Here is a 27,560-nt window from a genome sequence, read left to right on the forward strand (position 1 = left end):
GGCTGCCCGGCGCGGGCCCGGCTGCCCCGCTGCCGGACGCCCGCTGCAGGGCGGACGAGGGGAGGCGGTGCGCAAGCCGCATTCCCTCGGCGCGTCCCCAGGCCCGGGAAGCGCTGGCCACCAGGGAATTCTAAACCCTGCAAAGAAGGAAGCCCGGTTATCCACCGTGGAATACGAAGCCCCGGGCTTTAGAATGCAGAAAGTGTGTGCTGGGCAGGGCACTGTCATCATTCTGGAGAACAAAGGGCCTAACTCTGTTGTCCTCACCAACAGCGGACTTCCGTGTCAAAATGGTGGTGGCTGAGGCACGATGTCCTGAGTAGGCAAATTCCTCTTTCAGAAGGTGGCGTCGTGTACTCCTCGGTTTCTCACTACGCCCCTACTGTAAGCCAGCATTCTGTTTGGGACAGTTTCCTCGGGGTTAAGGAAGGACTGCGGGGCCTGGAAGATGGAATCAGGGAACAGAAGTACAGTCTGTGGGCTTGCTGCACCAGCTGATGGCATTCTAGATATAAAGAGAAACCTCGCCTGATCACGGGAGAATACTACAGAATCTGCAGGAATAAATCCATACCCGATGAATAAATAAGAATCTAATAGAAGCTGTGCTAAAAAAAAGGGGGGGGGGCCCTTTTCTTTAAAAAAAAACAAAAACTTAGTGTTGGGTAGAAGGATACAGGGTATAATGTTGTATTATTAGTCCTTTCTCATGTTCAAAGAACAATGAGAATCAAGTTTTCTTAGAAATTAAAATAAAAAGACCCAACAAAGCAGCACTAATATAGAGATTTTATTTCAACTGTATTGAGTTTTTACAGCACATTGCATGTTTGTCACAACGCAACTGCACAGTTTGGATTTTTGGCCACATCATGTCACTTACACCCACAACAGCTCTGAAAGGAGTATTTGATGAACAAATCTGAGCCAAGAACCCAGAGTCTCTCTCCAAGGCCATGCAGTTCATTCACTGATGGGACAGACCCTCAAAACAGCCACACACAGTAGACAGATACAGCTTCCCAATTGCTACCAATCCTACTCCCCCTGAAAACAGGCAGAGTGAAGTGCAAAGTCAAGATAATTCAAAAGCCACTCACAACTGGCAGTACATTTTAATGATTGAAAAAAAAAAGTTTCTGTATCAGAGACAAGAAATAGTTTACTTTTACAGTGATCTCAGGAATCTCCCAGACATAAAATCATTATTCAACTCCATTTAAATGGAAAAAAAAAAAAAAGTTCTCCCAGGCTGACCTAAATATGCCAAAACTTTTTAGGTTACATCCATGGCAAGTATAAAAGAAGCACAGATGCTTCTCTGTAGGACTGAAGAAAAGGTCGGGACAAATAACAATTCTTGTTCTAAATGCAGATCCTAGTTATTTTGGAATGAACAAAAAGTTTTTTTTTCTAGAATGCAACATGAAAGTAGCAATGAAAAAGCTCACTACCATAATTTTAAAATAGGATAAGTTTAAATGTAATTTGCCTTTTATACACAAATGAATTAAGGAAAATGTATAAAGGATGTTCTAGTGGTTTCATTATAGGCCAAGGAGACTGTATCTGTCCCAACCACAGTACATGGCTATATCAACTCTGTCTTTTGGTTAAGTGCCATGGGTACATAATTAGATTGAAAAAAAAAAAAAAAAGTTTGGTCCAAATGGACACATTTTCTCTCCTAATTTTGGTATCAAGGCTTTATTCTCTTCTATTTGGGTTCCATTGTTAAGTGCACAGAAAAAGACAGCAGCATTTGGACTGAAACCCTCACATGCCAAACAGCATATTCTAGGAGGTAAAAACCAAACACTAAATTCTACCCTTAAGGTGTCAAGTGTTCAGGATAAGAAGCAGTGTGACCCAGAGGCGGCAGCAGCCAAGGGAAAGACAACATGGGGGAAGTGGGCCATGGAACAGTAACAACAAAAACCTTAGCTTTATCTTCATGCCAGGAGAGGATCAAGGTGTAGCTCCTGTGTTAGCACCAGGACAACTAGGAAAAGTCAGGTGCAAAGGGGAGGGCACAATCAGCAGATATTTCACAAGGGCAACTTTTGCTTTTCCCTTCTCATTCTTCACAGTGCATACCTCAAAAGCTGCCACTGGGTAACAGAGACGCCTACCTTCACAGCTCAGAGGAACTGACCTTGGCCTGGACTGAACATCAGCAGAGTTTTTTCCCTCATGTTTCACTCCCTAGAACTGTCCCCCTACACCAAATAATCACTGACGCTGGCGATGAACCAAGTGAAAGATACATCGAAACCTCCACTTGCCGAACCAGTCTTTAAACCAAACTCCACAGAAAGACAGTACGAATGCAACTAGAGGGAGCGCCTCTAAAGACTGAGCCTTCATGCACAGACACAGAGCACAGAGGGACGGGATACAGTTCATCTCAAAGAGGATAGGAATTCCTCACTTGTAGAGTATAGTCTGCTTTTGTCAAGGTGGAGGATGGGTCTGGTTATCACTTGGAGTTTTGTTATACATATGCCTTTCTATTGCTGTTTGGGGCACTTTGCACCAGGCAGTATCTATGAAATCATCATCTTGTGACTCCTGGGAGAAAGAAGCTGGAGTCACCAACTCAACGTTAAGCTCCCAGACTCTGGGTCTGGATCAGGACCATTACCCCAAGGTGAGGGCCTCACCCGTAGAGGACCTCCTGTGAAACTGCAATTCTTCTGCTCCAGGCTCATGGTACCAAGGAGGATTTCTCAAGATGCTATCTTTGAGCTCTGAATCCATGAGCCACACATCAGAGAACCTTCCAAACTACACCTGAAGCAATCCTCCCTTCAAACCTGCTAAAATTGAATAGGTCATCTCCTCTGGCATTCAACTGGAAGCTGTAGCGATGGGTTTCTTCAGATGTTGGCTCATGAGTTCCCTGGCACGAAATGCTTGAATGTGTTCGTGACATGAGTTACAGACGAGAACTGGGTCATAGAGTTGTTGATCAGGAATGGGCAGCTTCAGGTGGCAGCATTCAGCACAAAATACATTCCCACAATTTCTGCCAAAGCACAAAGAGGGAAGAGATCATCAGAAATGCCAGTCTCCTAAGAACGACTGAGGCTCTCAAAAGCTTTCCATGACTAAATGGAGAAAAGGGTTGGGAGCAAACAAGATAGCTCACATGAAGAGGTCTCTATTTTCAGGTCAATGCACTTCAGTTCTGTACATACCTACAGCACTGCTTTATGAATCTTACTAAATCATAAAAATATCTCACCTGCAGTGGTGTCTTCGTTTGGCCAACCAGAACTCACAGTCACAGTTATAGCAGTGGGATGCCATATGATCTGGAACCCAGCGAGTCACCTAATAGAAGGCACAAGGAAAAATGCCAGGTCCATGTCAACAAGGTAGAAGCACAACACCGCAACAAGGAAAACATCTCAGGGGAAAAATGACAAGACTGATTTTGCAAACTGGCCTCTACTTGCCTATAAAGATGACACTCATCTAGGGGAGAGCTCAGTCTACAGCCTGTCACTCATCTCTGAGCTCACATAAGTACCCATCACATATTTGCCTGGAAGTACCTCGGTCTCTTTCTTATCAACAGGTTCCCAGCTTGCTTCTGAAAGGCAGTCTTCACTGTGATCAGAGCCAAAATCTTCGGTATCACTACCATCTGACTCCTTCAAACACGTCTAGAGAGAAGGCAGACGTCACCATCAACCTCATCACTGCTAATACCATTTACGACGTGTCAGATATTGTTCTAAGGGCATTACATGCATGAACTGATATAACACCTCACCATAGCCTCAGCATGTATATTACTATTGTCCCCATGTTATAAATAAAGAAACCCAGCTGCAGAGAAAGCTAAGAGCTATTAAGTAGTAAAGGTGGGCTTTGAAGTTAATATTCTGGCTTCAGCTCCATGTTCTTAATATGCTATACTACAAAAAAAAAAAAAAGCTATACTACAGTGTAGAAAGTCTCTCTTGTTGTTTTGTTTTTTTTTTCTTTTAAGATTTATTTATTATTTATTTGAAAGGCAGTGTTATGGAGCTGGGGCAGGGAGCAGAAGATCTTCCATCCACTGGTTTGTTCACTTCCCAAGTGGCCGCAACAGCCAGGGCTGGGCCAGGCTGAAGCCAGGAGCCAGGTGCTTCATCCAGGTCTCCCACGTGGATGCAGGGGCCCAAGCACTTAGGCCATCTTCCACTGCTTTCCCAGGTGCGTTAGCAGGGAGCTGGATTAGGAGTGGAGCAGCCAGGTCTCAAACCAGCACCCCTATAGGATGACAGTGTCACAAGCAGCAGCTTTACCCACTACATCACCTTGCTGGCCCCTTTTGTTAAGTTCTAAACCAGGAGCTGGCCAACTATGGCCCATAGGCCAAATCTAGCCCCTAACCTCAAGTTTTGCTGGAACATAGTAGCGTTCATTTACATATCATATATGGCTGCTTCTGCACTGTAACAGTAGCTGAGGCACTGTATGGCCTTTAAGACCTACACTATTCATTATCTGTACCTTTGCCAATGCATTGCCTGAAATATAAGAAGTTATTAGCCCTTTCCATTCCATCAGCAGAGAAGTGGACAACAGGCAAGTGAGAATGCCTTAACAGAAGACAAACTGGCATTCTTGCTATGTAAACAGCAGGATAGTATGGGGAGGAAATGGCTCCAAGAAGCTCCCCCAGGACTGCGATGCCAGAACTTGAGGCTACCCAACACAGCGCAGTCTAGATGCCCCTCATCATCTCTTACTTTGTTTATTCCAAAATGTCCTAACCAGCCTCCAACCTGGTTCTCAACTGCCTCATCCATTTTCTACACTGCTAGTTTTTGTTTTTGTTACTTTAAGATTTATTTATTTGAGAGGTAGAGTTACAGAATGAGAGGGAGAAAGGGAGACAGAAAGAGATCTTCCATCTGCTGGTTTACTTCCCATATGGTGGCAATGGCCAGATCTGGGACAATCCAAAGTCAGGAGCCAGGAACTTCTTTTGGGTCTCCCATGAGGTTATTTGGGCCATCTTCTGCTGCTTTCCCAGGCGCAATAGCAGGGAGCTGGATCGGAAGTGGAGCAGCTGTGACTTGAACCAGCACCCGTATGGAATACCAGAGACCTAGGCAGTGGCTTTACCTGCTATACCACAGTACCAGCCCCTATAGTCTCCTTAAAATACAAATTTGGGGCTGGTATTGTGGAACAAAGGGTTAAGCTACCCCTTGTGATGCCCACATCCCATATATGAGCACTAGTTCAAGTCCTGACTGCTTCTTCTTCTGCTAATGTGCCTGGGAAGCAGCAGGTAACAGTTCAACTACTTGAGTTCCTGCCACCCGTGTGGTTCCTGGCTTCTGGTTTCAGCCTGGCCCAACCCCAGCCATTGCAGCCATGTGGGAAGTAAACCAAAAGATGGAAGACCCCTCTCTCTGTTTCTAACTCTCTATGTGTGTCACTCTGCCCTTCAAATTAATTTATACATATAAATAAATCTGATGGTACTCACTGGTATAAAATTGTATTGCCTTGAGTATAAAATCTAAACAAGAGGGGCATTCAAGCTGACCTTTCCAAACCCCTTCAACTTCTCTGATGTCACCCCCTACCACACTACCCAACTCTCCTTCATAGTCCCAGCACAAGTGTCTATGCACGCCAATACACATTTACACCACCCTTTTTTTTCAGGGTACCTATTATCTTCATGCTTCCTTTTCACTGTCTACCTCACAAACTTTTTCAGCACTCAACTCCAGCATTATCTCCATGGAAAAACCCTTCCTTGACCTTTCATTCTATTCCAGTCCCCCAATACCTGATACCCCCTTCAATCCTACCACCTAGGAATATCCTTCCAATCATTTACTTATCTTGCATCCTATAGCCCAAGCACCTAACCCAGTGGCACATGGCAGGTTCCTAATGAATGAATGCTGAGTGGTTGCAACACTGGCTGACAGCATCAACGAAGGGAGGGAGGGAGGGCAGCTGGTGAATACTTACAAAGTCATCCTCATAATCCACTGGGGGCTCTGCTGGAGGGACACAGCAGTGACGGATATCCAGCCTCATCTGAAGCTCACGCACCTGTCGACGTAACTGTTCTACCTCTTGCTTGTATCCTGCTTCGATCTGTCGCAACCTGTGCTGGATTACGTCAGTGGGAAAGGGCAGTCCGTCATCATCCAAGTAGAGCGGAGGGACTGGAGAAGGGCAGCTCAGCGGGACAGGCTTCGTGCTGGAGACTTGCTTTGGGTGACCGGACCACCACATTCGGTTGTGTTTTCCTCCTGGGCCGGTACAGTGTCCATTGGAATGACTAGAACAGACTGGTGACTTCACACCTTCTCTCTGAGCCCACTGGCCGCCAAAGCAGGGCCCTGATGCCCGTGTCTGCTTACTGCCTGACCTCTTGCTACAACAGCCATAGGAAAGCAGCCGCCGAGGGGTGGACTCCCCACTTGGGAATGAAGTCACCATCCCCTGGAAACTGTCCCAGTTGGACCCTAGAAAAGAGAACTCACTGATCTGGCTCTGGGAAATTGGCTTTCGGGCCAATTCCAATGGCATTTTTCCAAAGCGAGGATTTTCTAGTAACTGTCCATTCCTATTATTTCCTCTTTTGCCGGTGTCTTCCTCCGCATGGATCAGATCTGGCACAGAAGTGGGCTGTTCCTGATGAGTGACGCCCACCGATGCTGCAGGGGCTTGGCTGAGGAAATCAGCGCTTTGTCCTAGAGGAGCTTGGCAGGCAGCACTCGGTGGGTTGCGGCAAGTGCTCAGACTGTGATCCAGGATACATCTGGAGGGTACACCTGGCCCAGAATCTAGCAGGGTCTGTTGAGGGGCACCCGTAAGGGAGTCCTGCGAAGACTTAGGAAGATCACAAATTCCATCGCATCTGTTAGAAATGACCTTTGAGAGTACACTGACAGCTTCTGCTTCAGGACAATGTTCAGGTGGCTCTCCTGAGCCGTCCAAAGTCCTACCCAGCTCATCCTGGGCGGGAGGGTCCTGAGCAGGTACCTTAATCTCTTCCAGGACTTTGATCTCAGGATCAGAGGTGTTGCTCTTCACTTCCCGGGACAATGCGGTAGTGAGCAGTTTATAATTTAGAGAACAGCTTTTGTGACTCTTGAAAGGTTTATTGCTCAAGTAATCTTTCTGGCTGTTGGGCAGAGGGGGAGGAAGGCCCGTTTCTCCTGCAGTCTGCTGAGGACTTTCTACCCCAGATTCCATGCAAGTTGTCTCTGATCCTTCAGAACTGCCATGCCAGGGCTCCAGGCCTACTCTGACCTCCTGACAGTGGTTGTTCAGGTTAGGGTCACTGGATGTGCGAGTCAGGGGGCTGCTTGTGTCACAAGCAGAAAGAAGATCATCCATGGATCTGGTTTTAGGTAATCTGGAATGACAAACACAGCATCTCCAAGTCAGGAAACAGGTGCTTCCTCCAATCAAAGCTAGAGATCACAAGAAATAATGACATTTAAGATTACAAATACCAATGTTGTTGCAAAGTCTACTTGGCAAAAAACAACAACAACAACAACAAAAAAAAAACAAAACCATAGACCCTGTTCTCAAGAACCCACAGTACATTCTCAGCTTTTGCCAGTGCTTAACATATACAATCTCCCTAGGCAAGGTCAACCACTCCCATGGTTTCGACTGCCCAAAAACTGATGCTTCCTCAATCTATTGTTCCAGCCAGGTCTATACTTGAACCTCATACCTAATATCCCAGTGCCTCTATCACAATGAGAAAGAAAGAAGATGGGTTTGGAGGTAGACAATATTGGCTCTAATACTGATTAGCTATATGACTACAAGATAGTCGTTTAACTTCTCAAAGACTTGGTTTCCTTCTCTATGAAATAGCAGGTCCTACCTTTTAGAGATGTTATGAGGATTCCAAATACAGGCAACCAACCACAGACCAATTAGCCACAAATGAATTAGGACTACACTCAGGCAAGCTCGACACAGCTTTTCCAGTCACTTAGCAGCAGGTGCTCCTCAGACTCCCAAGGCCCCATGGAAACTCCCCTGGTCTTGGGTATTCACTCTCCACACCCAGTGGGGAACAGACACTTTTGAGAATAGCTGCCCTGATTTTTAATGCAGCTTAAAGTCCCTAAAGCACAAAATATTTCAGGGAAATTCAACAGGAAACAGATGAGGCTTCATTGGCCTCCTATTTTTGGAGTAACTTCTCGTTCAGCCCATACAGAAAAATCCCCCAAAGGCTGTTACAATTATAGCTCATTTTGGGTACTTGCTCTTTGAAATTTATTTTATAATAAGTGTCTTAAATACATTTGATGTTTGATTTCACTTTTGTGATCACTTTTGACTTGAGTCTCTGGAGTCCCAGGGTCTGGGTCAGAATCCCAGCTTGGCAACATTTTAGCTGTGTGACCTTAACTTCTCTAAGCCTCCTCTTACAGCCATCATGAAGATGGAATAAAATAATCTGCACCAAAACACAGTGTTCAGTGTTTCCTGGGACACATTATTGCTCTTACTGTTCTCTGTTTCTCTCCCTCTACTAAAGCGCCTCTATAGCTGACTATATCTTATTTGAATCCCTAGTACCTAGTACAGTATCAAGCAAATGACTTGGAGAATGAATGAGCTTAAACTCTTTTTTTTTTTTTTTTTTTTTTGACAGGCAGAGTGGACAGTGAGAGAGAGAGACGGAGAGAAAGGTCTTCCTTTGGCGTTGGTTCACCCTCCAATGGCCGCCGCGGCCGGCGCGTTGCGGCCGGCGCACCGCGCTGATCCGATGGCAGGAGCCAGGAGCCAGGTGCTTCTCCTGGTCTCCCATGGGGTGCAGGGCCCAAGCACCTGGGCCATCCTCCACTGCACTCCCTGGCCACAGCAGAGGGCTGGCCTGGAAGAGGGGCAACCGGGACAGAATCCGGCGCCCCAACCGGGACTAGAACCCGGTGTGCCGGCGCCGCTAGGCGGAGGATTAGCCTAGTGAGCCGCGGCGCCGGCCATGAATGAGCTTAAACTCTTAATGACATCAACTGCCTCTACTCTATGTCCACTGAGTAAAACAGACCAATAGGGTTCAATATTTGGTGGACATTAGGAGCTTTTGTGGATCTTCCAGGGCCCATCCATGACCTACTGAATGAGAATGGCCAAGAGTGAAACCCAGGCATCTTTTTAAAGTACCACAGCCATTTTCTTTCTTTCTTTTTTTCTTTCTTTCTTTCTTTCTTTTTTTTTTTGAAACTTTACATTATAGAAACGTTCAAACATACAAAAAGAAGTAAAAGGAAAAATGTAATGCTTATGCATTCTTCACTCAGATTAAAATAGCAAACACTAGCAAACCTACATGTGACAAAGGTGGGCTCAGCTCATCCCGTGGGGGTGGTCAAAGAAGGCTACACAGAGAAGGAAGGATTTGAGCTGGGCACAGAGGAAGGTATTGAACTTTAATGGAAGAGGAAGAAAGAGATCCTTGGGAAAGGTAGAACCAAAGGTGAGTCAGATGTTACAGAAACCAATTCCTTTAAAATCTTGACACTATCTATTTCTCTAAATGCAGCTCTCCATCTTGAGCTGCATATAACATGCCTGCTCTCTGCCATCAGCTAATATTTCAACCCTGTATCTTCTCCTTTCTCCCCAAACTGGCTTATCTGCTGAACTATTCCGTGTCTACTGGTGGTACTAACATTCTCCTAGTTTTTGAGCTCAAACACTTGGGACTAGAACAAAGACTTTGTGTCGTCTTCAGTTTTCTCTTCAACCCTTCAACTCTGAATCAATGGGTAGCCTGTGGATGCCTTTTCTGTAGTGTGTCTGCATCCTGTCTCATTTCCAGGAACCCTTCCCCTCACATCTCCATCACCAGAAGAATGCTGGCCAGGCTCTAGGCATCCAGCTGTTCTGCTCATAGGTTAGCTCTCCAGAAATCTCTCTGTAAGCAGGTCACAATGACTTCCTATGGACAACGGAATCAAAGTAAACTCTCCACTGCAATGTTTAAAGCCCTCAATGCACTGTCCTGTATTCTTTCTATTCCTTAAAGTTGTTCCTTCTCACCCCTACCGCCTCCAGATAGGCTTAAAACAAAACAAAACAAAAAAGACAAAAAACTATTTCTCATGAATTTCATTCATTCATTTGGACCCCTCTCCATTAACCGTGTTACCAAGCCCACAACTCCTTTTATTCCATCTACTTATCTGTTTAAAGTTTTATCAAAGTGTGAATTATGTGCCTGGCCCTGGGACAGATACCTGGGACACAAGCCACGGTTCCTGCCTGGTCCTTCATGAAAATTTCCTAAGACACCAAATTATTCTTTTAAAAACACTTTTCTTTTTTTTTTTTTTTTTTGGACAGGCAGAGTGGACAGTGAAAGAGAGAGACAGAGAGAAAGGTCTTCCTTTTGCCATTGGTTTACCCTCCAATGGCCACCGCGGCCAGCGCGCTGCGGCCGGTGCACTGCGCTGATCTGATGGCAGGAGCCAGGTGCTTCTCCTGGTCTCCCATGGGGTGCAGGGCCCAAGCACTTAGGCCATCCTCCACTGCACTCCCGGGCCACAGCAGAGAGCTGGCCTGGAAGAGGCGCAACCGGGACAGAATCCGGTACCCCGACCGGGACTAGAACTTGGTATGCCAGCGCCGCAAGGCAGAGGATTAGCCTAGTGAGCTGTGGCGCCGGCCCTAAAAACACATCATTTCTTTTAATAGCTCTGAACCTCACATAATCTTATCACTTAAATGCTGACTTAGCATTGTTCTGTGTCTTATCAAACAGCCTAAAAGTGTCTTGATGGGTGGGCGTTGGGCACAGCAGGTTAAGACACCGCTTGGGATGCCCACATCCCATATTATGGCATACTGGAATGCATGGTCAAGTCCTGGCTCCTCTGCTTGCAATCCAGCTTTCTGATGATGCACACCATGAGAGGCAGCAGGTGACGACACAAGTATTTGGGTACCTGTCACCCACACGGGATACTAGAATGGAGTTCTTGGCTCCTGGCTTCAGCCTGGCCCAGCCCTGAATGATATGGGATTTTTGGGGAACAAACCAGTGGATGGAAGATCTCTGTCTCTGTCTCCCTTTCTGTCACTCTGCCTCTCAAATAAATAAATATATTTTAAAAAATGATTTAGATGGTTTATATTGTATGTATTTTGCATATATGCATGAATAATCACTAAAGTACTCTGTAATGATTTTCAAAAAAGGAAATTACCTAATGATCAACAGAAAACCAGTTATTTAATTACAATACATATCAAGTTTGTACTACTATGCTAAAAACAATAAAGTAACTCTATATGCTTATATGTTATATCTTTATAGGGAAACAGCCTAATACAAAGTAGGAAAAACATTTTTCAGAATACTATATGAAAAGTTCTGGTTTTGTGTTTTTAAAAACATTTTTGTAAGGAGAATGTAAGAGTGTAGCTACGTCTACGTAAGCATCTAGAAGGACACACACGGAAGCGTTGACAGTGCACAGCTACAGGGACAAGGATCACGAGGAAGGAGTTTCTATAGTAAAGAACACTCTTAAAACTCAACAGCCCCCATCCCACTTCCCCTCAAACACACAGCCAGAAGAAAACTTTAATTTTATGTCTTTAAACTCTGACTTTTTTTTGAGGGAATAATGTAAAGGCTATGCCTCTTCTGGGAACCCAGTTCCCTGAGAGCCAGGTGCTGCTGGAAGCTCATGTTGCATGTGGCGAAGGCTACTGCTAGATAACAGGTTCCCCATGCCTGTATCAGTGAACAAATACACACCACCATCCCCATGAACCTTCCTGAAACAGTCCTTTCTTCTTTGTTCTCCCCATTCCTGCTTGAGTCGATCACACAGGGTGATGGCAACTCCGCGAGAGAGGGGGATCAACCTTATCTTAACAGAGGACCTTGAAAACACACACACAACACCACAGGCTGGCTTCAAGTCGTGAGCCAAATTTCTCCTTCAACTCAGCAAGTTGCTTATAAGTATCTCATCAAAGAACAAACAACATTCAGGCAAGATAGAAAGCTGTCACTGCCCTTCCAGAAGACAGGATCTCTCAAAAGCAAGAAGGGCCCCTCTTACCTGTCCAGAGAGCGGCCAGAAAACTCCTGACTTTGGGTCACTGGGGAAAGGTAAAGATCCATGTTTTCCTCCCCGAGTGTGCATGGAGATGATGCTGGCAGGTATACAGCTGTCCAGAGGTGCAGGGCCCGCACGTGACAGACAGGATGCAGGACCTAGGGGAAGCAGGTGAAACCAGCGTTTGGTCGGACGTTCCTGATCCCTGTTCCTTCCCTCAGCCTTTGCCTCTACCTTCTCCCCACCAACTCAGCCTTTTCTCCCTGCAGGTTTCTAGCAGCAGCTACAGGAACGGGGCTGGCACTTACCACATCCGAGCCAGGTGTGTAGAGGAAATTATGGAAGTTCTTATTGCCGGCTCGCAGGAGAGCCCACACAGAGCAGGTCCGCTTGTAGATGTTGCGCTTCTCTCGCTCACAGGGGTTGTTGGCCAGGAACGTGCCATAGAGGCAAGAGTACGTGTGCTGCACCAGTTTTACCTAAAGGGCCGAGACAGCTCGCACCTGGGGCCTCGGCTTCACCTTGACCCCCACCCCAGTCAAAGACTTTAGTACTTACCAGGAATGCTTCATTAAACTCAAACAGGCAGGGGAACTGCTTAAGCAACTGATGAACAGAATCGAGCCACTGGAGGAACACTGGGCATTGTTCATTTTGGTCCTCTGCATTCTCCTGATGGCCACAGCGATCTCCAAACTTGTGCCCAAAATCCAGCCAGTCAGACTCCACTAACACCTGAAAGCCCTACAGAAAGGAAGCAGTCCAACCTCAGGGCCTCTCTGGAGAGGCTGGTGTGCCAGTCCCCAGGGGACTGCTCAACGTGGGAAGCTGGTGCTTCAAAGAACAGGAGAGGACCCAAAGCCACCAAGGTCCCCTAATGAGAGTTCCAAGACACATCCAAAGGGCCCAGCATCTCCCTACAACCCCATTCCCTCTGTTCTTTCCCATCTAAATACCTCCAGTGTCCTGTAATAGGGGTCCAGCAATATTTTGGCCAGGGCCACAATCTGTGGTGTGCGGTCCCAGCCATCTGAGCAGTGTACCAGCACAGGCCGGCCTTCTCGGTCCACTGTGTTAGCCACCAGCACAGCTGCCTTAAGCATCACCGACAAATGCTGCAGCCATTTGGTACTCTCCAGCGCCGACAACCAGCTACGTAAGAGCAGAAATCAAGTCTGTCACTGGTGGTGTTGAGGCCACAGGTCTCTCCACCACTCACAGCCATCTGCACCCAACAATGTCCGCAGCAAGGGCTGAAACTAAGAGGTCCAACCCATTGTCTTTCTGTCAAGGACTGTCTAGCAGGAAGGTAGGAAAAGACAGCACCAAGGCAGATAAGCACTTCTCAGGCTCAACAGAAGAGCTGCAAAGCATCATGTGCACATTTATCCACTTGCTCTCCCCAGTTCTCTGTGTTCTTTGAGTAGGACAACGGATCCAAACAAAAAGAATCCAATGTTCTGTGACTGTGCCAAGGTGTTGGCTGAGAAGTGGAAGGAGTGTTCTGGGAACTGGCCCACTGTACCCAACTCTACCCAGGCTCTCGGGTCTCCTGTGCCTCCACATCCCCCATCTCCCGATTCAATCTTCCAAGCACAAGGAGTACTATGTAAGGGATGAGAGTGGAGGCATGATGGATTCAGAGCAGGGAACACCTACTTGCTGGGATCTGGCATCTGGCTACACACAGCCCGGAGGTATTGGAAACTGTTCCGGATGGCATGGATGTTGGCCATTCCCATAAACACAACCTCACAGTTGGGGTAGTACTCTGTAGACATGAGAGGAAGAGTGTACCATAAAAGGCTGTCCTGCAAACTGGCATTTAGCACAAGAGCTGTCCTAATGGACAAAGCTTCCCTGGCAGGGCAGAAACCTCCAGGATGAGAACTAAATACACTCTCGAAATCCAAGTCACACTTTCATCTCTGGATACTCAGGTGCCAAATACTAGTAGTGAAAACAATATTAATGACACATGATAATAACACTGCTACAAAGAACAGTAAATTCTCAATACAGGAGTCCCTCCCTTATTTGTGGTTTTGCTTTCCATGGTTTCAACTACCCATGATCAACCCCAGTCCAAAAACATTGAATGGAAAATTCTAGAAATAAACCATAAGTTTAAGGAAAAAAAACCCACTTTTTACAGCATATTGCTATAATTGTTGTTAATCTCTTACTGTGTCTGAATAACTTCACCACAGTTATGTATGCATGGGAAAAAATATAGTGCATGCACACATACAGATCAGTAGTATCTGCAATGCCAGGTGTCCACTGGGCGTCTCAGATAAAAGAGACACTATGGAAAATGGCAACTGCTCTGTGCCAGCGTTTTTATATATGCAGCCTCTAATCATCCTAACAATTTTGCAAGGTATCTCACTTCGCAGATGAAAAGATAAAGCTTTGACAGATTAAACAACTTAAACACAATCATAGCTAATAAGTGCAGACTCCTAATTCCAAACCAAGTTTGAGTGATTCTTTCTGCAACATAAGCTTCCCCCAACCCCCTCACCGAAGCCGCCCCGAGCTCAGGTCAGCCACAGACACTGGGCTCACAGCAATACCTTCACACTCACAACCGCCTCCCTTGGCCCGGTTGGCCACTGCCGCTGTGTAGGATCGCGCATCCAGGATCAGCAGCTTCTGGGGGGCCGCTGTGCTCTCCACCCCAGAGCACGCAGTCAGAGAGGAATCTACATGCACAGCGGGGGAAGACCCTGGATCAGCCAGCCGCCCAGTCACGCCCTGGCCCTGTGGCACTCACTTTCATTCAAGAGGAACATGCAATGAGATCCCCCAAACCCACAACCCCCTAAAAGGCAGGGACCCAGGCACCCCATGTGCTGTCATCGTCCCAGTCTCTCTCGTGGACTCCCTGGGAGCCAATGAGGCCAAGGGGGTGGGGGGTGCTGCTCCCTGGGGGGCTAGCATCACCCAGACTTACCAAAGTCAGTGTCACACGCCTCGCTGGCATCATTATTCCCTGTGCTGAGGGAGCCCCCAGGGGCTCTTGACCCTGGGTCCAGGGCACAGGCTTTAGCGATGGATGTGACCAGGTATTCATCATCAGCATTGCGCCAGCCCCACCAGCTGATCTCAGGCTGGCTGCAGCGGGCAATGGCAGCCCCATTGCGCAGGTGTCTGACAAAACAGAAGAAACCACAATGCCCTTGGCATTCAAAGCCTCTAGAGGCCTATCCTGGAGAGCCCAGGAGGCCATAGTCAGGTCCTCAGAGCCAGTAGGGGCTGCCTACTCCTCCAGCCATAAGAATAGCAACCAAAAGCCCTAACATCTCTAGAGGGCTTTACAGTTTACAAAGCACCACCACACACACCTTCTCAAATGGGCGCTGTATTCCCAAGGTGATCCTGACTCATCAATCTGCATGGCACCTGTTCCAGGTACAGACAGCCAGCAGGCGAACAAGGCCTGAGCCAAGATCATGAACAATTCCAAATCTGATGATTATGATTTCCTTGCTCTGTTTTAGCTACAATGTTCTCGAGTAAGAGGTTGGCAAATTTTTTTTCAGTAAGGAATCAGATAATAAATTGTCAGCCTCGTAAGTTACAACTAGCTTCTGCTGTGTCTTTTTTGTAAATGACCCTTAAAAATGCAAAAAATTGAGGCCGGTGCTGTGGTGTAGCAGATAAAGCTACCGCCTGCAGCGCCAGCATCCCATGTGGGTACCAGTTTGAGTGCTGGCTGCTCCACTCCCAATCCAGCTCCCTGCTAATGGCCTGGGAAATCAGCAGAAGACGGCCCAAATGCTTGAGACCCTGCACCCACATGGGAGACGTGGAAGAAGTTCCTGGCTCCTGGCATCAGATCAGCCCAGTTCCAACCACTGCGACCATTTGTGGAGTGAACCAGTGGATGAAAGATCTTGCGCATGCGCGCTCTCTCTCTATATATATTTTTTCCAATAAATAAATAATTTTTTTTTACAGGCAGAGTGGACAGTGAGAGAGAGAGAGACAGAGAGAAAGGTCTTCCTTTTGCTGTTGGTTCACCCTCCAGTGGCCGCCGCGGCAGGCGCACCGCACTAATCCGAAGGCAGGAGCCAGGTGCTTCTCCTGGTCTCCCATGGGGTGCAGGGCCCAAGCACCTGGGCCATCCTCCACTGCACTCCCTGGCCACAGCAGAGAGCTGGCCTGGAAGAGGGGCAACCGGGACAGAATCCGGCGCCCCGACCGGGACTAGAACCCGGTGTGCCAGCGCCGCTAGACAGAGGATTAGCCTATTGAGCCACGGCGCCGGCCAATAAATATTTTTTAAAATGTAAAAACTGGGGGCCGGCACTGTGGCATAGCAGGTAAAGCCGCTGCCTTCAGTGCCGGCATCCCATAGGATCCCAGTTCGAGTTCCAGCTGCTCCACTTCCAATCCAGCTCTCTGCTGTGGCCTGGAAAACCAGAAGATGGCCCAAGTCCTTAGGCTCCTGCACCAGAGTTGGAGACCTGGAAGAAGCTCCTGGCTCCTGGCTTTGGATTGGCACAGCTCTGGCCGCTGCAGCCATTTGGGGAGTGAACCAGCAGATGGAAGACCTCTCTCTCTCTGCCTCTCCCCTCTCTGTGTAACTCTGACTTTCAAATAAATAAATAAATTAAAAAAAAAAAAAAAAAAAGAATGTAAAAACTGAGACAGGCATTATAGCAACAGTGGGCTTCCTGCAACACTGCTTCCCAAATCAGAGTGCCAGTTTGAGTCCCAGTTACTCCATTTCTAATCACCCTCCCTGCTAATGCACCTGGGAAGGTGGTAGATGTTAGCTCAAATACTTGGGTCCCTGCCACCCATGTGGGAGACCAGGGTGAAGTTCTGGCTCCCAGCTTCAGCCTGGTCCAGACTTGGCTGTTGTGGGCATTTGGGGAATGAACCAACAGATAGAAGATCAATCTGTCTCACTCTTTGTCTCTCCTTCTGTCATTCTGCCTTTCAAGTAAATAAATAAATATTTTAAAAATGCATAAACTATTCATAGTTTTTTTTTTGTTTTTTTTTTTTGTTTGTTTTTTTTGTTTTTTTTTTGACAGGCAGAGTGGACAGTGAGAAAGAGAGAGACAGAGAGAAAGGTCTTCCTTCCATTGGTTCACCCCCCAAATGGCTGTTATGACTGGTGCACTGTACCCACCCGAAGCCAGGAGCCAGGTGCTTCTCCTGGTCTCCCATGCGGGTGCAGGGCCCAAGGACCTGGGCCATCCTCCACTGCACTTCAGGGCCACAGCAGAGAGCTGGACTGGAAGAGGAGCAACCGGGACAGAATCCGGCGCCCCAATCGGGACTAGAACCCAGGGTGCCAGCGCAGGCAGAGGATTAGCCTAGCGAGCCGTGGTGCCGGCCCCAAATAAATATTTTTAAAATTATTTTATAGTCACTTCCTCTCTCCTTGTTGTTCTGCCTTTCAAACAAATAAAATGTTTTTTTAAAAAAACTGTTTCATACTCACTTCCTCTCTCCTTGTTGTTCTGCCTTTCAAATAAATAAATCTTTAAAAGAAAATTATTTCATAATCACTTCCTCATAGGATGTCAATTCCCAGTCCACGAGGCTATCAATAATGTTCCATTTTGATTTTCCTTACTGAATTAAAAACAGCCTCCCTACTTCCAATTCCCCGCTGCCTTACCTATACACAACCACAGGGATCCGTTTCCAGGAGCGGAAGGAAGCCACATTCTCCAGCTCTTTATCTGTGATCCACACAGGAACCAGCAGCTTCTGGGGGTAACTGGGGCATAATCTGAGAAGAGACCAGATGGGGTCACCAAACCAGGTCTAAGATACTTAACAACAAACCCATGGGTCTGGTTTGGAGGCAAGAGGGCCGGGCTCCCTTCTCCCTCACAGATCCAGGAGCTGTGCTTCGGTTTGGGTCTGCACTGGTATGTGGGTCCCCTGGCCTCTGCCCTCTTACTTGTAGTTGCTGTTGATATGTGAGACCCTCCAGACGTTCTGCAGGTCAAAGCCCATCCTCGCAAGCTCCGCCTCCTGCCGACATCGTATGTGCTCTCCTGCAACACAGTCCTCAGCCAGTTAGTGTCCCAGAACACCAAGGTCCAGGGGTGGAGCAGGAATGAGAAAGAAGGGGTAAGAAACAGCCTCAAAAAGAAAACAGCCTGGTCTCACCTGGCTGACACAGGTGGGTATGCTGGTCCTCCTCAGTCAGCCCCAGGCACCAGGCGTGGTAGGCAAAGGCAAAGAGGTCCTCAGGCTTGGCAGGTCTTGCTGTGGCCCGGCTTAGCCTTGACAGCCACTCTTGGCACTGCTTGAAAGTGGAGAAGTGGCACCTGCCGGGCAAGAAGCCACAGGCCTGGATGAGGCAAGGGGTGAACGTGCCATGGGGCCATAAGGGTCAAACCACGGCTGTGAGAGAGCAGGCTGCAAAGCAGGAGACAGGGCAGTAGGGACGGTGGGAGGACCAGGGACAACGGCCAACAGCCAAGAAAAGTCATTTCTTGTGACAATTCTCTTCCCGAGAACCCCAGGGTTTGAGGCATGCTTATGTTACCATCTAAGAAAACCCTGCTGTCTCCTGTATCAAATCTAAGCACCACGACATGGCCCTGAGTGTCTCCACTGCTTGTCCCTACCCTGCCAGGCGAGTGTTCTCTCCCGTGACTCCCCAGCACAAGCCTTCTGCTTCAGCCAGAGGCCGTGCTGCTCATTCCTATCTCCTTGTTTCTTCTCCTCTGCTTGATACCGTCTCCTCTCTGCCTGGCCTCATCTTGCTGGGGCTTAGAAGACAGCTGCAGTGCCATGTCTTCCTTAAAGCCTTCCCGGCCTACTCCATTCCCCAGTCTCCTTCTTCTTGATTCCTAATATGCTTGGGGGGTAAACTAGAGGTTTCTGCACAGCATATTGCCACACGTTAAGTCTTCCTTTAGCAACTGAACTTTAGCCTCCTCAAAGGAAAGGGCAAGGTGCATTTTCCTGCCGAATCCCCCGCAGACATGGATACTCTTTTAATAATCCTTGCTGTCACCTCAGACTCCTTTTTCTCACGTGTCCAATCTGATAGCAAGTCTTGTCACATCCACCTCCAAAATACACCCGGAATCTGACCACTTCTCACCAATCTGACTGCTAGCCCCTGGAGAGCCTGCCACAACCTCGCACCTGGGCCAGTGCAACCGCTCCTGACCAGCCTCCCAGTTTCTGCCTTTGCTTTGGGCCCCATTCTCTTTCATCTATTCTCAATACAGCAGCCAGAGGGACTCTATAAAACATTCATCAGATCACGTCGCTCCTGTTCTCAGAGCCTCCAGTGATTTCTCAGTTCCTTCAAAGTAAAAGCCGGTCATTATGACAGCGTGACAGTCCGATGCCACTGCGCACGTCTCGGCAGCCACACTGTGCAGGCACAGGTAGGAACCCACCCCAGGGCCTCTGCGCCGGCTGTACTCTCCCTGTAGCACGCTCTTCCCCCAAACACCAATGTTAAGTCTTGACTGAAATGCCATCCTTCTGCTGTAGGCTGCTCTGATGATAGCCTCCCCCCACAGCGCACCACACCCCCTTTCTCTCCTTCATCTTCTCCCTTCACACTCACCATCACTCAACATGCTTCACTATTTCCTGCTGGGGTCTAACCTCCAAGAGGGTGAAAAAGGTTGTCTGTCTGTTCCCTACTGTATCCCCAGTGCTTACAGTACTATGGCTTAGAGTAAAGTGCTTAATAAAAATATGTTAAATGAATGACTAAATGAGCCCAATCATGTGCCAGACAGTGTCCTAGGAGCTTTCACACACCCTATCTCCTTCACTCCTTGTGGGCACTCCACAAGCTAAGCATTAGCTCCATGTTTTTCACCTCAAGACACCACAGGTCAGTAAACTGACCTCCAAACCCGAAACAGTTTTCACCTTTTCCTCCAAAGGGAAACAGTATCCTTCCTCTCTTCCTGCCAAGAAGACCCGTGCAGGGTCAGGGGACCAGAGGAAGGCCCCGCTGTTCTCACCTCACCACTTTGGAGTCCTTGCAGGCAATGTGCAACTGGAACATATCACGGCTCTCCACGCTGTCAATCATCCGAAGGGGGACCTTCAGGGGAAGGGCAAATACAAGTTCAGATCCTCTGCCTCAGCACCACTCCTCATTCCCTTTCTGTAGCTGCTGAGGGATCAGTGAAAAAGGTGATGAACACCCACTGGGGATCTCCTAAAGTGCCTGGTAACTGTGCTTGTTCCGCTACATAGGTGACTCCCCAACTAACACTCATAATGCCCCTGCAAGGCAGGGGTTTTCATTCCTTATTATTTAAAAGAAAATCAAGCTTCCGGTTAGATGCCTTGACCAAGGTTACAGAGCTGGTGAGTGGCAGTGCACGAAGAGAGCCCAGGTTCACCTGACTTCAAAGCCTGCACTCTTCCAACAATGCCACTGTACCCCTTAGGAGGGACAGCAAAAGAGTAAGGGAAAGAAAGTAGAGGGAAAGGGAGAATGAACCAGACACACAAAATGACAGACCTACAGCCAGGAGGATGAGGCAGGAAAGCAAGAGGCCGAGGGGAAAGACAAGGAAATACCAGCTGTTTTGTAGACATGACAGAGAGCACTGGAACAATGCCATCTCATGGGGATTCTAGCTTCAGTGTGAGAGGGAAAAACAGGAACTCACGTTGATGACAGAGTCCTTGAACTTGATATGCAGCCGGTAGTTAGAGATGGCAATGAGGGCATCGGCTGCCCGGCCCAGGAACTCCACTCCCTCACCCTGCAGCACGGTGAAGGGTACCTGCCAGGAGGTAGAGGAACCCGCAGTCCAGAAATGAGTCACCTCTTTGTTCTCCTTGTGTCCCCTGCTCTGTGGGATTCCCTCTGGGAAATCTGGACCAGGGTGGGAAAGGAGAGTCCTCGCCCAGGGAACAGCCCCAGGCAACATCTGTACAGGAACCTGCCTTTCCTTCCCTGGGGCCACGGCTCCTCTGACAGAGCCCATTCCCTCCAGAGACAGAGCAGGAAGCCAGAGTCTGCCACCAGGGCCTCTTGCAGATGTTTGTTTTTAGAGGGGGAAGGTGTTTCTGTAACTGGCAGAGAGACCCACCTACCCAGGGTTCTCAAAGGCTCCTTACCTGCAGACTCTCTTCCTCCTTCACTAGCTCCTTGGGGGGGAACAGATCCTTGGCTTGGATGTACTCCAGGCTGGGGGGCCCTTCCTCACCCTGCAGGGAGGCCACAGCCCCAAGTCACCACCTGGCCCAGCAGGCTCATTCTGCTCCCCTCCCCAGCCAATAAAATCCAGACACCACACACACCCTTTTAAGAGCTCTGACTATCAAGGAGGGGAAGGAGACCTGGCTTGGTTAGAGATGGGGAAGAGTGAAATGAGGCCAAGGTGAAGAGCGAGGTGCAAGGAGGAACTGGAAACCGGGGCTCTCCAAGAGGGACTCTCCTCCAGAACCAAAAGGTCAATGCCGGAGCAAGGGCAAAGACCACGAGAAAGAAGGACCGGTGCAGGCTGAGACAGCAGTGGCAGAGGGAGAGGGGAGAAACAAGGAGCGGTGCAGGGAGAGACAGCAGTGGCAGTGGGGAAGGGATGCTGTTCTGGGGACAAGGAGCCAGGTACGGCAGCCGGTTACAGGGAGAGAAGGGGCACCAGGCAACGACAGCCACTACAGCTCCACTCTCCTGGGTAAGGAGACAAAGAATACTTGGGGGGGGAGGTTTCAGTCCTAGGCCTCTAGAGGGCCTTCAAGGATGCTTTCGAAAGAAGGGTGTGTTTTGGAGCTGAGCTTATCTTCCTGTTAGGCCCACAATGCTGACAAGTCCCTACCACCTGCCAAGCATTCTGCCTTGCCTGCTGATGGGAGGGAAATTCCTAAGGAATACCCAGAGCGAGCAGAAGCAACTCCCCTCCCCGCCACCAGGGAGGGGAGAGAGGGGGATCCACGCAACTGCGAGGAACCAAGGGAACCAGGAGACGCAAGGACAGCCAGGGCACAGACAGAGGAGGCCTGGCAGACACCCGGGGGCGGGGCGGGGGGGACATCTGAGAGGACAGATGGGGGAAGCTGGGAAGGAGCAGTAGCCAGAGGGGGAAGGAGGACAGACCCGGAATTATGCAGAGCGACGGAGCCCTGCAGAGGCAGGGAAGACGGAGCAGAGAGAGGCTGTCTGGGGGACAGTCAAGGAGAAAAGACTGGCATATCAGGTGAGGGATGGAGTGATGGGAGGGGGAAGGGACCGCAGACCAGGACGCGGCTCACAGGACCAGCCCTGCAGCATCCCGCACAGCCTGGGCGCGACGCTCACATCCCCAAGCAAGGAGAACAGCGGGTGGGCACCAAGATGGAGAGGCAGAGGTAAAGGGATGCACCCCTGCAGGGCGGGGCCTGGAGATCTGCAGTCCACGGCAGCGGCTGCGGGGCCAAGATGGGACAGAATTTTCATCTCCGACCTTCGACAATCCCCAGCTCCCAAAGAATGAAGCAAGTCCAAGAAAGACAAGGTTAACACCCGCCCGCCTTCCCTGTCCCCAAACATCTGGCACCGGACTAGGGGGGGCCTCGGGAAGGGGGGATGGGCTGAAATTTGGTATCTCAAAGGCTGGCCCTGGGCGGGGCTGCGGGTGCAAGCATGGAGTCCCGGCCCCCGCAAATAGGGCTGGCACTTACAAAGCAGCTAAGCATGGAGCAGGAGACACGGGCGGTCAGGCTCATGGTCGCGGGCGATCTGGGCCAGCGCACATGTCCCGGGAGCCGCTGCGCTGCCCGCCAGTCCCGGGCACCCGCCGCATCCCGGCTGCGGGGCCCGCCAGGTGCAGCCGCGGCGGCCGGGCCTCTCCGCGGCTCCTGCGCGCCTCTCCCCTCCTCTCCACAATGGAGCGGGCCCAGCTCCGCCCTCCCGCACGAGCGCGCGAGGGAGGGGAGCTAGGCGCCGGGCAGAAGCCTGGATGGCGACGGGAAGGCGGAGGCAGGGGTGGGGCAGCTCCACGAGGGCCCCGCCCACAGCCCCCGGCTCCTCCCCCCTGCAGCCCAGGGACGGGGTAGGAGGGTATCCCGAGGACCATCCAGGGCCCTTCAGGAGTCTGGACCTGTGAGGGGGAGGCTCAGATGAACCACCCCACGCTCCTCTCCCCACACAGCCGTCCCCACGCCTTCCCAAAAGCCTGCTCTGGATCCCCGGAGGGAGCTCCTTGCCTGTCTCCACCTTGTACCCGGTCTGTTTCTGTGTCCCCTCCTTCCCTCCCAAAGCACACCCTACCCTGGCCCTGTGTATCTGTGTCCTCCAAACCCTTGACCTCATTAAGCTCTTTTTGCCCCTTGGAATGGACACTGGTTTGGTGCCCTATTAGTCATTTCACTTCTCAAAGGAAATCCACTGAGGTTTTTATTCCAACACCCTTGCCCAGCCTTACCCCTTCGGCCCTGTGGCTCCCGAATTTCACAGCCTCTGAACTCCGGGAAAGAAAAAAAAAAATCCTTCTCGGAGAAAGAATTTCTTAGGCTGGGAAAGAGGAGAATGGGAATTATGCACCACAGAAGCTGTAGGAAAACAAAACTTGAAACCCAGGCGTAAGGGCTGGAGGGAGCTAGGGAGTGGCCCCAGGAATAAGGTACCCAAGGAATCACAGAAGGAGCTGCTTGGAGCCACAGACTTCTTGTGCCTGGTGACTTTCAGAAACCAGGGCTTTTGTTTTACTTGGGGAGGGGGCTGCAGAGGGGGAGAAAACCTGACATTTTATTAAATATTTCCTATGAGCCAAGTAGTTTCCAACATTACCTCACCAAGACCTTTCAACCCTGTAAGAAAAACGTCGTACCCTGTTTTAACAAGGGCAGCTTCAGGCTTACAGAGAAGGAGTGCACTTACTTTATGCAAGTGGCACTGCCAGATTTGGAATGAGATGAGGCCAACTCTGGGTGTCACAGAAGAGAAGGAGGAGAGGCGCTATCAGTTGATGGGGGTCAGGGCCAGCAGGCTTTCTAAGAAGAAACCAGATCTACGTGCATACAGTACAGCATGTCTATGGCAGGAAGGGTGGGAGGCAGGGAATCCCTGACCAACATAAGCACAAGGGACACGTGAAAGAAAACTGATGAGATGCAGCCAGGTTGAGGGGCTGGTCTGGGCAGGCCCTGCAGTTCTCTCACTGCTTCTCCCTCCTAGCTCCCAGGAGTCAACCAGAACTTGAGATGAAGGGCAGTCAAGGAACGGAAAGTTTACTGGATCATGCAAAACCACCCTGGTAACATTCTGGGCACCTTTCGGACGTCACCCTGCTAGATGTCATTCAGCTGCTGCCTGCGCTGACATTACAGACAAGCAATCTGCAGCTGGAGAGGTGCCACTGTCTTTGTGGAGTCACTCCCGACCAGAAGTCCAAGGATCTTGAGATAAAGAAGCTCTAGTTTCTCAGAACACAACATAAGAGATCTGGAGGCTGATGCTGTGGTACAGTGGGTTAAGCTGCCACTTGCAATGCCAGTATCCCATATTGGAGTGCCAGTTTGAGTCCTGACTACTCTGCTTCCAATTGAGTTAATGCACCTGGGAAAGCAGTGGATGATGGCCCAAGTACTTGGGCCCCTACCACCCATGTGGGAGACCTGGATGCAGTTCCTGATCCAGGCTTTGGTCTGGCCCAGCCCTGGCTGTTGCAGCCATTTGGAGAGTGAACCAGCTGATGGAAGAGCTGCTACTTCTCTTGCCTTTCAAATAAAGAAAGAAATCTTTATTTAAAAATAAAAGAACAGAGAGTTTACCAGGGACCCAAGGAAAACAAAAGGGGGGCTCTTACAAAGGGCTGAAAGTCAGTGCTGTGCAGGTAGGGAGGGAAGGTGTGGCAAAGCACATGCAGAAAAGACTTCTGGAGGTTTGTGGTCCTAGGGCTGTGTGAACCTGTTTAGGGGCCGAACAGAATAGCTTGGAGCTCAAGGTCCAGGAGCCATTAAGGCAGCTTCACAGAGACAGACACAGGATTATGGAAAACACAATGGTGTGGGGAAAGAAAGTACTCACCATTCTACCGTGGTGAGGGTCCTGGCTGCCTGCTGCTCACTACAAGGAGACAGAGAAGTGGATGAGTAAAAAGCACCACTAACATCAGCATAGAATCAACAAATACCACACCTGTACCCCAGAACTTCCTTACGACTCTTACTCCCCTCTCTCACGGAGAATCCAGTTCCCCCCAAGTCACCTTGCCAGGTGGAGGCAATGGTAGCAACTCGGGGAGGAAGCCACAGCGACCCTGCAGGGCATGAAGTCAGCCACAAACCTGTGCAGCAGGAATGAGCACCATTCAAGACCATGCAGCAGAATGCAAGTCTTGTGCCCTGACCCCAGAGGAGAAGAGCACTCCGAAATCTGTCTTTTGTAGGAGAGCAGAAGAATACAGCAACTCTGAAGCAACAAGGGCTGCCCAGCTGGGGCTTCTTTTTAGCCCTGGTGAATGCACAGATCCATAAGACTGCTCTGCCCGCCTCTGAGTCTGGGAGCAGCATCCACCAGACCTGTTTACTGGGGGCAGAGTCCAGAGCAGAGGACAAGAGGGAGGGGACCACAACCTGTGATAAGGGAGCAGCAGGGTTGGACGGGACCTGCTGAGTGTACTTGACAAAAAGTGGGGTGGAGGTTATGGGGAGGCGGCCACACAACGGCGAAAGAATCGAGCCACCCCAGGCTTCAGCATCAGTATCTGCCAAATGGGTCCAAGTAACAAGGATTTCAAAACAGGGCCTCCTGAGTCAGGCCCAGGTCTCACTCACACTTTCCTTCATGCCTGCTACGCTCAGGAGCAGCGCAGCGGAGCCCCGCGGGAGGCAGCAGGAATGAAAGCCTCCATCTGTGTTCCTGCCCACCTCCTTGTTCACGGTTCCCTTTTCCCCAGCCCACCCTCCCTCACGGGGGAGCCCGCAAGCTGCAAGCCAGAGGTGCTGCCTCACCGCCCACTGGCGCGCAGCCGCAGGGGAAAGGAGGCAGGGAAGAAGGGACAAGGGCCAGGCCTAGGTGGCCGGAGGTTTCCAGGTCCTCCTTTTCTGGTCCCAGGGGACGGGCTAGGCTGGCAGGGGAGCCCAGGTGCCCAGGTTCTAGGGGCGGAGCCTAAAGGCTCGGAGGCGGGGCACCGAATGACAGAAGGCGGGACTCGAGAAAGGCGGTGGGGGCCGAGGCGGGGCCAGGCAAGACCGGGTCGTTGCATTCCCAGGTTGGCAGTGCACGGGGCACGGTGACTCACCCAGGCGGCGTCCGCCCGACCCTCCGAGGCCGCGCTCTCACCACTTCCGTCTCCTGCAGCTGCTGAGACCGCGCAGCTCGGACCCCACCACGGCGCCCCTCGCTCTAACCAATCGTATTTCTGGCCTGTACCCGTCCTGGCCAATGGCCACACTAAGTCCCGCCCTGCCCCCACCACGCAGCCGCCGCCCTCACCCTCCACATCGCTCATTGGCCAGGAAGGGCAGACGCCCTCCCAGTCTTTGACCTATCGGGTGCCGGAAGACAAGACTATACCAGGAGGGAGGAGGTGCAGCTCCGGAGAGGGGATGCGACCAATGGGAAATCACAGCGCGTCCCTGCGGCAGCCAATGGAAGAGCAGCAAGAATGGGGGAGGGGGCGTGCTGGCTACAGCTCCGGGGACCGGAAGTGGGGGCGTCCTGTCGCCTACTGGTAGTGCGATTGGAGGCGGGGCATCACGGGGACACAGGCCGTAAAATAGCTTCCGGCGACAGCCCCGCCCTAGGGGTGCTTCTTAAATAGAACCCCGGTGGAACCTCAGCTTCTTGTTTTGGTTTCGCTGCGGTCGTGCGGTCCTAAAGCCAGAATGAAAGAGAAAGCCGCAAGCTGAGTCGGGGGATGCTCGGTCTTGGTCTTCTCCGTCTGCGGCGCCGGGTTCCTCCAACCCTCACTTGTTATCAGAGGACGACCTCGGCCTCCCGTCCTGAGCGAAGATCTCTCACCCGAGAGGGAACTTGGATCCGAGACTGCAGTTAGCTAGCCGCAGCCCCCTGGTCTATCGGAGGAAGGGGAACAGGCCTTTCCCGAGAACTCAGCTCGTCGTCCCTCCTTTCCTGACTCCCGGCGGCCCAGCGCGGGCCACGGGAACAGAGTGTGGCCGCTGGAGGCCGCCGTGGCCTCGAGATACCACCAACCCCACAGAAACGTAGGATAGCCGGTTCGGAGCCTCAGCTCCGAAGTGGGCCCGAACGCTCTAATACCAGGCCTGGGACGAGTGTTCCCACGTATCTCTGTTTATAGAGCATTGGAATTTTTAGCACAATTAGTAAGGCCCAGGAAGACCAGAACCTTGCCTGTGTTTGGTACTTTCTAATTCCAGGGTCTAGAACAAATACATCCTATCCTATGCTTCATATTTCAATAGATACTGAACTCTAGGACAAGGAGTGTGCTTTTATTCATTGCAAGCATTTATGATAGTGTTTATGCATTTGTTTAGTGGTGCATCACAGGATTCCTAATGTGGAAATTCACTTCTGCATATCTTTTCCCAGATGAGAGGAAA

General features: G+C 50.2%; 1 protein-coding gene and 1 long non-coding RNA gene across 6 annotated transcripts; one reads left to right on the forward strand and one right to left on the reverse strand.

Moving 5' to 3' along the window:
* The first annotated feature begins 68 nt into the window (after nt 1–68).
* Nucleotides 69–2,226, forward strand: LOC138846146 (uncharacterized). Its single transcript, XR_011383539.1, has 2 exons — nt 69–384; nt 2,091–2,226. It is a non-coding gene; the product is annotated as an uncharacterized lncRNA (long non-coding RNA).
* Nucleotides 776–26,431, reverse strand: MTMR4 (myotubularin related protein 4). Of its 5 annotated transcripts, none has more exons than XM_008271230.4 (19): nt 26,276–26,431; nt 25,060–25,098; nt 21,171–21,260; nt 20,717–20,833; nt 20,057–20,139; nt 18,225–18,385; nt 18,013–18,109; nt 17,725–17,838; nt 15,040–15,236; nt 14,660–14,788; nt 13,740–13,851; nt 13,037–13,232; nt 12,639–12,824; nt 12,389–12,559; nt 12,084–12,238; nt 5,992–7,390; nt 3,561–3,671; nt 3,248–3,336; nt 776–3,028 (listed from the first exon to the last, which is right to left on the reverse strand). In XM_008271230.4, the coding sequence occupies exons 2-19, from the start codon at nt 25,060–25,062 to the stop codon at nt 2,851–2,853; spliced, it is 3,588 nt and encodes a 1,195-aa protein (XP_008269452.2). In that variant the 5' UTR covers nt 25,063–25,098; nt 26,276–26,431; the 3' UTR covers nt 776–2,850. The 5 variants fall into 5 exon arrangements, with proteins under 5 accessions (XP_008269452.2, XP_008269454.2, XP_051680734.1 ...); XM_008271232.4 differs by lacking the exon at nt 26,276–26,431 and adding an exon at nt 25,986–26,218; XM_051824774.2 differs by lacking the exon at nt 26,276–26,431 and adding an exon at nt 25,809–25,886.
* Nucleotides 26,432–27,560: the final 1,129 nt, after the last annotated feature.

The sequence above is a fragment of the Oryctolagus cuniculus genome, chromosome 17 (assembly GCF_964237555.1).
Source record: "Oryctolagus cuniculus chromosome 17, mOryCun1.1, whole genome shotgun sequence".
NCBI classification, from domain to species: Eukaryota; Metazoa; Chordata; class Mammalia; order Lagomorpha; family Leporidae; genus Oryctolagus; species Oryctolagus cuniculus.

Bases quoted from the DNA above. Each gene is read 5' to 3' on its own strand.
- MTMR4 (XM_002719093.5), bottom strand. From the start codon at position 22,757: ATGAGCCTGACCGCCCGTGTCTCCTGCTCCATGCTTAGCTGCTTT. The intron at 3,337-3,560 runs GTACTTCCAGGC...GCCTTCTATTAG, and splicing joins TTGATAAGAAAGAGACCGAG to GTGACTCGCTGGGTTCCAGA. The intron at 3,029-3,247 runs GTGAGATATTTT...GTGCTTTGGCAG, and splicing joins AAACGAAGACACCACTGCAG to AAATTGTGGGAATGTATTTT.